The sequence below is a fragment of the Corylus avellana genome, chromosome ca8 (genome assembly GCF_901000735.1).
Source record: "Corylus avellana chromosome ca8, CavTom2PMs-1.0".
NCBI lineage: Eukaryota > Viridiplantae > Streptophyta > Magnoliopsida > Fagales > Betulaceae > Corylus > Corylus avellana.
Window position 1 is genome coordinate 10,667,412 of NC_081548.1, and position 10,777 is coordinate 10,678,188.

The 10,777-nt window shown below is 34.0% G+C and overlaps 2 protein-coding genes across 2 annotated transcripts; one reads left to right on the forward strand and one right to left on the reverse strand.

Annotated features, from left to right (window-relative positions):
• Window positions 1-202: 202 nt before the first annotated feature.
• LOC132190097 (large ribosomal subunit protein eL37z-like) lies at window positions 203-1,873 on the forward strand. Its single transcript, XM_059604980.1, has 4 exons — window positions 203-310; window positions 397-532; window positions 1,576-1,677; window positions 1,790-1,873. The coding sequence occupies exons 1-4, from the start codon at window positions 308-310 to the stop codon at window positions 1,834-1,836; spliced, it is 288 nt and encodes a 95-aa protein (XP_059460963.1). The 5' UTR covers window positions 203-307; the 3' UTR covers window positions 1,837-1,873.
• Window positions 1,874-2,601: 728 nt separating this feature from the next.
• Window positions 2,602-6,919, reverse strand: LOC132189758 (GTP-binding protein At2g22870). The gene is made up of 5 exons (XM_059604541.1): window positions 6,330-6,919; window positions 4,942-5,011; window positions 4,230-4,392; window positions 3,419-3,666; window positions 2,602-3,225 (listed from the first exon to the last, which is right to left on the reverse strand). Exons 1-4 carry the CDS (start codon window positions 6,808-6,810, stop codon window positions 3,448-3,450), a joined length of 933 nt encoding a protein of 310 aa, XP_059460524.1. The 5' UTR covers window positions 6,811-6,919; the 3' UTR covers window positions 2,602-3,225; window positions 3,419-3,447.
• Between the last annotated feature and the right edge of the window lie 3,858 nt (window positions 6,920-10,777).

Below are 10,777 nucleotides of genomic sequence, written 5' to 3' on the forward strand. Positions count from 1 at the left end.
TATGAATTTCATAGTAATTCAAAGAGCCCAAAAATGTATTTTCTGGATTCAAAGATAAGCCCATTGTTCTCTTTATTTTATTTTAATTTTTGTCTATGTAAAGCCCATTATCTACTTCTTGTCTCTCTAGGTTTCCGGCCCACTTTAGTTTGTGACGAATTAGGGCTGATGTGGATAACCTGGCCGAATAATAAGCCGATGATCGAACAGCCCAGAAACAAAAACATGAACCCTAATTTCACATTACTATATAGAGAGCTTATAGTCAAATCCTCCGAAGCTAGGGTTTCTTTCTGCAACCAAAGAAATGGTATTTTCTCTATCCCTGTATCAAGTGTTTGTTTGTTTTTGTGTATCTGTGTGCATGTATATAATGGTTGGCGTTGATTTGAACAGGGAAAAGGAACAGGGAGCTTTGGGAAGAGGAGGAACAAGACCCACACGCTATGTGTGCGATGTGGACGCAGAAGCTTCCACCTCCAGAAGAGTCGCTGCTCCGCCTGTGCCTTTCCTGCTAGCCGCGTCAGAAAATGTAACGTGTTTTTTCTTTCTTTTTTTTTTTCTTTTTTTTTTTTTTTCCTTCTATTTAATTCTGCTCCTAAATTATTCGAGATTACTCTTCGCGGATATGTGTGCGTGTGTGTATTGTGTATCTGGTCTTTGATGTGATCTGATTCTTTGGTTTACTGTGTTTTCTCTTTTTAGTATAGGGATTAGTTTTAGTTATTAGTTTTTTTTTGGTTGCGTTGAAAGGGCAGAAATTTAAAAAAGCAACTGGGATTTCGAATTCATTTTTGATGTCCAGTGAAAAGAACAATAATATTAATGAACGGAAAATCTGGATTAAACGTAGATTAATGAACAATTATTTTGCTTAGTTGAGTTTTGTTGTCTTCGTTAATTTCATTCCATGCTTTGTTTGGTTTCTTGGAAATTGTAAAGGACAAATTTTGGTGTATGGAATCTTGTGGGTTTCGTTACTTTTATGCTTTTCCTGATTTTATGATGATTATAAGCTGCTTGATTCATTCGTCTGTTTTGGTGCGTTTCTGTTTTCCTGTCTTTTTTTTTTGGGGGGGGATTGGTGTTTCAAGCTGTTGTTCTTCGTTTGAACTATCTGGCCATTTTAGCTTTGCTTGTTTGTCATTTAGAGTGGGGTGACAATTAGTGTTTGCGTGTTGGGTTAGGATCGTGTTGAGGCATGTATATAAGGCTATATAGGTCAATCTTAATCCGACCTATTTAATTAAATGGGTCAAACCCCTCAACCATCACCTTCTAATTTTGTATTGGGTTCTCAGGTCATGTCAAAAATTGCCTATCATTATGTCGCATGTTGGGTTTGGGCCGTGTCAAAGTAGTGGTATAAGATTATATAGGTCAATTTTAACTTGACCTATTTAACTAAACCGGTTTGACTCATAAACTCTAACCCTTAAATTTCGTGTTGGGTTTGTGTCAGGTTCGCTAGTTGTATCAAAAATTGGTAGCCCTAGTTTAAAGCATTGAGTTCTTGTAATTTTTAGTGGAATTATTTACACCTTGATGTGACCTGTTTTTTGGGTTTTGTTTCAGATAACTGGAGTGAGAAGGCCATTCGCAGAAAGACAACCGGAACCGGCCGAATGAGGTACCTCCGTCATGTGCCTCGCAGGTTCAAGACTAACTTTAGAGAAGGTAAATTACTTTCTCAATTTATCATTTTGGCTGTTTGCTTATGTATTATAATGCTCTTGATTTTCTTGATTTGTTTTGGCTAAATGATTGGTTATCTTCTGTGTTTGTTTAGGTACTCAAGCAACTCCAAGGAACAAGGGAACATCTGCAGCCCCTTGAAGTGTGGAAGGGCATGCTGTTCTGTTTTTTTTTTTTTTTTTAAATATTATATTCCGGAATTCTCAAATCAAATTTTGAATCATTGTACGAGTGTTACTTTAATTTATCTTGGAGTTATCTCTGCATAAATTTTGATAATTGGTAGTAATTTCTTTGAACTAGTCTCTCTTGTGTGTTTATGAATAGGTTTCCAATGTTGAGAAATTGTGCCTGATGTGATTATTTCATGTCTGCTGCTTAATATTTTTAGTTTCAGCTTTATGACTGTTTGTTTTCGCTTGGCTTTTGATGGCTGTTGCTATTCATGGCATATTGCCAAAGTCATTCCATTTTATTGGAGTGAAATGGGAGCATTAGGAGTTCGATTCTTCTGGTTTCAATGGTACTCTCTTGAGAATATGTTTCAAATAGGGTTCTTTTGGTATGGGTTTTAGATTTTGGAGAATGTCGTGAGAGAATGTGTACTTGTGATGGGTGTTTTTGTCTCAATCTGTTTTGGTGTTTCATGAGGTTGTAAAAGACTTGATTTACACCATGTCTTTGCAGAGAAACGCTACATTTCTCAAAGTTTTTCTCTAAAATTTGTTCCTTAAATGATGTGTCACAATTTTATGTAATCTATTATTTTGGAAAATGTGTTAACATTTCATGAGATTGTGACATGTCATTTGGAAAGCAAATTTTGGAGAATTTTTTTGGAAAGTATAACATTCCTCATCTTTGTATAAGTTAAACTCTTTATTCTTTCCATTGAATATGTTCAGGTTATGTGATATGAATTAGTTGGAGCTAAACAATTTGAGGTGAATTGGTTGGAGCTTCATTGGTGGTGGTTAGAATTTGGATGTATGATTTTTTTGTATTCTTTTTCAAAATTGTGAATACCGAAGTGAGATTATTTTTGGATGTGGGTTCCTTATTGTTCCTTGAAGCTTCTGGCCCAAGCAGGAAGCAATTCAACTGCAAGAATTCAGGCATTCAACCTTTTTCTTTGACTAAATAAAATAAGTGAAGGTTTCAGTAGATTCACTTACTATATGATGTTATAAACACTACAACCAAGAGCCATATTTTCACTCAACATGAACAAAAAGTTTCTGCGTTTCTTAATGTTGGTACCTACTGAGTTACCAAAAATAGAAAATGAAAAAAAAAAAAAAAAAAAAAAAAGAAGATTCCATAGAATTGAATTGTAACATTGTACAACATGCAGGCTCCTATTGTACAATATCGAGTTCCACCCTTCTGAATATCCTCTTTGTCCATCTGTAGATTAGCTTAGGGCCTTACTGCTGCCTCACGGCTTCATAATGGTAGAAATCAGCAATGAACAACCTTGTACGGCAGGATGAAGCACTATACTATTTTCTTTGTCAAGAACACACGCCGCTGTGAAATTTAACATAATTTCAAGTGCAATAATTCAAAGCCATCTCAATATGTTGTCTAAACTTAAAAATTTGAGAATTTCTATTCCCACCAGGAACAGGAGGGAAAAAAAAGTTTACGCATGGATTTACAGCCTTAGCTACAGCAATGTTGATAATATTACCCAATATAGCAAGGTTAAAGGATCACACACCTAATTGGGACAGGAAGGGCATGTACTTGTTAGTGCTTGAGCCAGTAATTCCGTAACTGAGCCATATGCAGTAGTATCTCATCACGACCCTGATTGGTAACACTGCTAGTCATAATCCATGGTGGTGTTGTCTGGAAGAAGCCTTGTATCAACTCCTGAAAATCATTCACATTTTCTTCTGGTCTTTTCCCTCCATTCTTTCTCTTCTTCCGCTTGTCGCATTTGGTGAAGATCAATGTCATGGGAATCTGAAAGACAGTACATGCACTCTCATACATCTTTCCCTTCACAATGAATAAATACATTCATACGTTCTTGTTCATCTTGTTGTTTCATCCCTCGAACAAATAAATAGTTATGCCCAACTAGAGAATATCAAACCCATTCATAATACATTCATATAAGAAACTGAAATTTTGGGTGCTAATTAAATTGATTTAATCAAACCCAAGTGTCCAAGCAACCACATTCATCATCTAGAGAAGGAAAAAAAAAAAAAAAAGCAGCATTCCCTGAGAACTGTAATTGAACACTTCTTCAGGAACTCAGGCCTTATATATATATAGGTGTTGCCAATATATTCAGTGCCCATAACTTGCCCTAAACAGCTAAAGAGGGGAATTGACAGATGGAAAACGTAAACCATTACAGTTGATGGCTATCAACATAAGCATGTGAATTAAGTCAATATACTTGGGATTAACAGTTTGAAATGATTGCATAATTTTCAGATCCAGTTTCAGTCATTTTTATTATTCACATCATAGCATCTTTCTTGGTTCCAGTAGAAAATGACAGGAAATGATATTACCTGATTCACACCTAGCCAACTAGCATACTCAAGATCAATTTTTCTGGCAGGAATGCTAGCATCTATGAGAAGGAAAACAGAAACTAGCGTTGGTCGATTCAGAAAATAGTCTTTAGTGAACTTCTCCCAGTCTATGCGAAGTTCCTGTGGCGCAGCTGCATACCTAGTCAGCATACACAATGAACAATGTCACGACAATAGAGTTGAATGATAGGGAGAAAACAGGAGAAGCAGTGGAATCAAACTCTTGTTGATAGATGTTCATCTTTACAAATGAAATTCTTTTATAAAGGAAATCTGAGTCCTAGTACAAAACAAACTGTTCAAATACTTGCGAAACCTTAAGTTATGAGAGAACTTGTGGAATTTTAATACCTATTTTGAAAATTAAAAGCAAATCAAAATTTTAACAAAAAATTCTAATTAGTGAATGCAAGGCTACATATACCAGGCGATACAGTATAACTAAAACAGATTAACCCACAAGAATTCAAGAACTAGAAGATTTATTGCTCCTTGAAGGCTTGAAAGTTTTTCAATTCCCTAAAAAGCACCAGCTCATATCATAACAATCATTTGATCTAATGTGTCTTAACTTTACCAATTTTCACATTTCCTAAAATTTCTGCTTCAATCTCCAAAACCAAAGATCAGAAAATAAACAAAGGAACCATGGAAAAAGCAAGCACTTATAGCTTTCAACTATACATACCCGTATCCAGGCAAATCCACCAGGTACCAGCTATCATTGATCCTAAAATGGTTGATGCATTGAGTCTTCCCTACAATGCAAAAAAAGAAAATGGATATTTAACTCAGAGATCATTTTCATGTACTAAAAAGATCATAGCAGAAGATAATTGGAAGTTCTACTTGAAAGTTTGTTAGTGTTTTATCATGTCATCTTTATATAATATACAAAGCCAGACTAAACCACTAAGGACGCAGAAATGAATTGCATTACAAATTAGTGAGAATAACAGCAACAGAACATGTAAGGTAACTAAAAATTGAACATCTCTGAGCAGCTACGTCTGTTTACAAAGGGTGCACTAAGGGCAAGGATAAATTAGTGAATGCGGTTACAAGAGAGTGCCATTGCGCCACTTGAATCATCTCGCATAAAAGAACTCAAGATAGTCATAACAAGATACCTTTTCTTTTACAGTTTTGTTGGAGTAGGCAAATGTGAGTGTGAATAGTTCACTTCCATATCAGATAATAACCACAAGAACGAGTTGTAATTTGATCCAAACCCGTAGTCTTAAACTTTTGGGTTAAGAGGGCGTCTCAACACATTACATCAAGATCTCACTTGAGGACTTTCCAGATGTTTTAATTCCCCAACAAGTGATACCAGCATTAATGATAGTGACCGACAAAGTAGATGATAGTTGTCGCTTTCACAATTAGACCATGAATGATCTTTTTCACAATGAGAGCAGGAGCGGTCCCTTTAGTAATTAGAGTAGAAAATGGTCCCTTTTGCACTTAGAGCAGAGACATAGATGATAAATCAATAAATGACAGGCCCTTATTGTAGTTGAGCGGGTACATGACGCATCACATGGACAAGCCTACACAAATGATCCTAAAAAACGGTTTTGCTTAAATCTCACATTGGATAAGAGTCACAAAAGTGATTGGTTATGTAGCATAGTTAGGTCAAAACCCACATGCTTAAGCTTTAGGTCAAACTGGAACTCTAAAGTCTCACTTAACAACTCAAGTATTTATCTTCCCGACAGTTTTTGTCATTCACTGACGAGGAAACTTCATCGACAATGGTCCCTCTTCACAGGAACAAAAAATATCCACACTCTAAATGTAATCCAGAATCACATGTATAACTCACATAAGCATTTTTATACCAGCATCATTGCCAGACAATCATCCCAATTAATTCCATAATGTAGTAAGTCCACATTACAACACTACCAAGAAAAAAAGGTTGCAAATTTGCCATGGTACTTCTCAATTTATAGCATATCCATAATTTAAGCCAATCAACCATGCAAAGCCAAAGATTCCAACAAAACCAATTCAACCCCACCCCCCCAAAAAAAGAAAAAGTTAATCCAATCTAAATAACAGTCTCACCAGGTTTCTTGGACGTAAGGGCGAGGCGCTTGCGGCGAACAAGCGAGTTGAGCAGCGAGGACTTGCCAACATTGGAGCGGCCTACAAGCGCAAACTCAGGGAGGCCATCGGAGGGGCAATCCTCGGTTTTGACACTGCTTTTGACAAACTCGGCTTGCGCAATCTGAGCGTCCCTCGCGTACTTAGCCAGCACAATATTCGAGCCCTTCAAGATTCTCGCAGTCAGACTGGAAGTAGCACCAGCGGAAGGAACGTCGGTTTCCGGAGGGACAAAGAGCTTCTCAAGCGAAAGTTGGACGTGGGTGTCTTCCTCCGGGATATCGATATTTTCCGTAGGACCGGAGGCGGTTGAGAGAGTGGATTTGATTGTAATGGGTAATTTGGGTTTTAGAAGAAGATTGAAATGGGTTTTGCAGAGAGATGCCGGTTTGGTGAGAAATACCGATGCGTGAAATCTTGGAAGCTGAAGAAGTACAACCATCTCTCTCTCTCTCTCTCTGTAATCTTTGCCTCTGTTTTGTCTCTCTGACGAGAAGGCTTAAAGAAACATTTCAGTGAGTTCACCTACGCCTGGAGGAGGAGGATTATAGTCATTTTGGAAGGCGACTGCTGTCGCCTTTACAGTTTCAACCTTCGACCTTAAAACATTTTTATTCGGCGCCTTTACAGTTTCAACCTTGGACCTATTGGACGTCCAAGGTTGAAATTGTGGAGATAATTATTGGATATAATTTTAAATTTTAGTATTATTTTGGGTTAAATACTTTTTGCCCCTATGGTTTAACGCCTTTATTTTTACTCACATAGTTTCAATTCGTATCGCAAAATAGTACCCCCACTTATTGATTAAAACAAAGTTAGTACTCCCATCCAAAAAAACTGACACACACATCAACCCAATAAAAAGCTGACACTTAGCAAAGAGTAGTATTAAAAATTTTAAAAATAATCAAAAATATAAAATTAAAAAAAAAAAAAAAAAAACAAGAGGGCAAAAATAAGGTGGCCGAACCACCTCCAAGAACCTTCTAAAACCACCCCCATTTGGCCTGAGGTGGTTTTCACCACCCCATACGGCCGGTATAGGGGTTGCTGAGCCACCCCCATTTGGCGTAAGGGTGGTTTCAGCCACCCCATACGGCCGGTCTAGGGGTGGCCGAGCCACCCCCATTTGGCTTGGTGATGATTTCGGCCACTCCATATGGCTAGTCTGGGGGTAAATTGTGAAAATTGGGGGTGGTTCGACCACCCTTGGGATACAAATTATATTTTTACTTCATAATATGGAAGCAATAATTCTAATTAATTTGATTTTTTTTTTTTTTTTTAAAGACTGACTTAATGATTAGTCATGCTTTGAATCGAACAGCTCCCAAACTTGCATCATCTATCATTAACATTTCTTGCCAGAAGTTTTGGGTTTGCTATTTAATTTCATTTTTTTGTTCGGCACATATTTTGTAGAGCATGATCAAATCACAGGTCAACAGTTATATAAGGCAAAATAGAAGGTTTGAAAAAAAAAAAAAAAAATTGTACTTGTGCCCAAGAGAACACAAAAATAACAATTTGGAGACGCGAGGTATCCATCCTCAAACAGCTAAATTCGTTTTACAAGTGCTATACCACATAGCTACATCCCCTCCCACATTTCAAATGGAAAATTTAATTTCTTAAACTTTAAAAATAAACTCAATCATCAAATGTCAATGAACGATTTCAGCATACAAAAGAAATGGCCTTCCAGCAAAATAAACGAACACCAGAAATCATTTAAAAATAAAAATAAAAATTCAAGAACAATATTGATCTCTACTTTGTTTGTATAAAAAAATTGTAAACGAAACAAATTGAGTCTAGCACCATTTAACGTCCTTGCCATACACAACACTAAATTATTTAGGAAAAAGTTCATATGGCCCCTTCAAACTACTAATCAATTGGCAATGTCCCTCTCAAACTTTCAATTGTGACAATGTTTCTCCCAAACTACCAAAATATTGTTAATGTCTCCCCAATACTAGCAAAACGATAAAAATGTTCCATTAAATTTCTCAATAACACAAAAATACAAGTATAAATTCAAAAAAATTTAAAAAAATCATTTTTTTTTAAAACGAAAATTTTAATTTAGAAAATGACCCCATCACATATTTTATTTATTTTTTTGTTTTGGTTTTTTGTATTTTTTTTTAAATAAAATAAAATATGTGATGGGGGCATTTTTGAAAAAAAAAAGTTTCAACAATTTGAAAGTTTGGGAGGGTCAAGTGTTATGTTTTAAACATTGGAGGTAAAAGTGCAAATGAATAGATAATTCAGGGGTAAAATTTATTTTCCTCTTTTTTTTATTATGTTTTTAGAAAAGAAAATTTTAATTTTTTTTAAACGCAAATGTTTTTTTTTTAAATGAAAATTTTATTTTATTTTTTTTAAAAGGGAAATATTTAAAAAATTATATTATAAAATTTTTTTAAAAAAACAAAAATTTTCAATTCTTATTAAAAAAATTGATATTTTTTAATTTTATTTCTAGAAAAAGGATTTTTTTTTAAAAAAATTTTATTTTATGTGGACTTTACCCAATTATTTTGTATACCCAACGGTGGATTTCAAATAACAAAGGATTCGTGGGATGGATCATTCTCAAAATATACTTTTACGGGTGAAAAAAAAAAGGCCTCTGGTCCCTACGTACAAATGAAAAAATATTTTATTATTGGTCAATTACGTACCTCAGCACCTTTTTTAAGCGTTATGCTTGTCAAATGCAAAGTAATTTCTTGATAGATAATCTTTCTAGTTTCTTGGTCATGCTTTGAGTCTAACATCTCTCAAACTCATATCATCAATCATAAACATTTCTTGCCGGAAGTTTTAGGTTTCCTATTTAATTTTGCTTTTTCTCTTCCGCACATATTTTGTAGACCATGATCAAATCACAGGTCAACGGTTATATAAGGAAAAATAGAAGGTTTGAACAAAAAAAAATGTGCTTGTGCAAAAGAGAACACATAAATAAGAAATTGGAGACCTAAGGTATCGATCCTGAAACAGGTAAATTCATTTTACAAGTGCTATACCATATAGCTACATCCCCTTCCACAGTTGAAATGCAAAATTTATTTTTTAAAACTTTAAAAATAAACTCAATCATCGAAGGTCAATAAAGGGTTTCAACATACAAAAGAAATAGCCTTCCAACCAAATAAACAAACACCAGAAATCATTTTTCATCAAAAAAAAAAAAAAAAAATTCATGAACAATATTGTTCTCTACTTTGTTTGTAGAAAAAAATTTGTGTACGAAATAAACTGAGTCTAGCGCCATTTAACGTGTTTGCCATGCACAACATTAAATTTTTTTAGGGAAAAATCTACATATCCCCATCAAACTAACACCCATTTGACAATGTCTCTCCTAAAACTTTTAATTGTGACAATATCACCCCAAACTACCAAAACATTGTCGATGTTAACTAGCAAAAAGATAAAAATGTCCCCATAAATTTATCAATAAGACAAAAATACAAGTATAAATTTGAAAAAACTAAAAAGAAAAACTAAAAAAAAAGAAAAATCATTTTTTTAAAATTTGAAAAAAAATATTTTTTCGAATAAAATTTTAACAAAAATTTTTAAATTCTTCTTGAAACGGAAATTATTATTTAAAAAAAAAAAAAACAAGATTTTCTTTATTATGTTTTTAGAAAAGAAAATTCTTATTTTTTTTTAAAACGCAAATTTTTATTTTTTTTAAATGAATTTTTTTAAAAGGAAATATTTAAAAAATTATATTATAAATTTTTTTGAAAAAAAAAAAACAAAAATGTTCAATTCTTATTAAAAGATAATGAAATTTTTTAATTTTATTTCTAGAAAAATGATTTTTGTTTTTTTTTTTAAATTTTATGTGGACTTTACCCAATTATTTTGTATACCTGACAGAGGATTTCAAATAACAAAGAATTTGTGGGATGGATCATTCTCAACATATACTTTTACGGGTGAAAAAAAGGGGCAAGGCTTAGGTGCGGTAGTTCAAAACTACCGCACCATGCAGTAGTCCAAAACTGCACCGTTTGGTGCAGTTTTGGGCAATAAACAAATAGTTCTTTTAAAGAAAAAGAAAAAGAAAAAGAAAAAGAAAAATATTTAAAAACTAAAAGTATTAAAAAAATAGAAGAGAAAAAAAAAAAAAAAATGAAAAGGGTGGAGCCACCCCTTGGCCAAAATGAAAAATATTTTTAATTATTAGTTTTTTATATTTTTTAATTCTTAAATAATTGTTTGTTATATTTTAAAAAAAAAACCTATTTTTTCCCAGTTCCCAGCCCAAAACTGCACCGTTTGGTTCAGTTTTGAATTTTTCCTTCTCAAAACTGCACCAAACGGTGCAGTTTTGGACTACTGCATGGTGCGGTAGTTTTGCACTACCGCACCTAAGC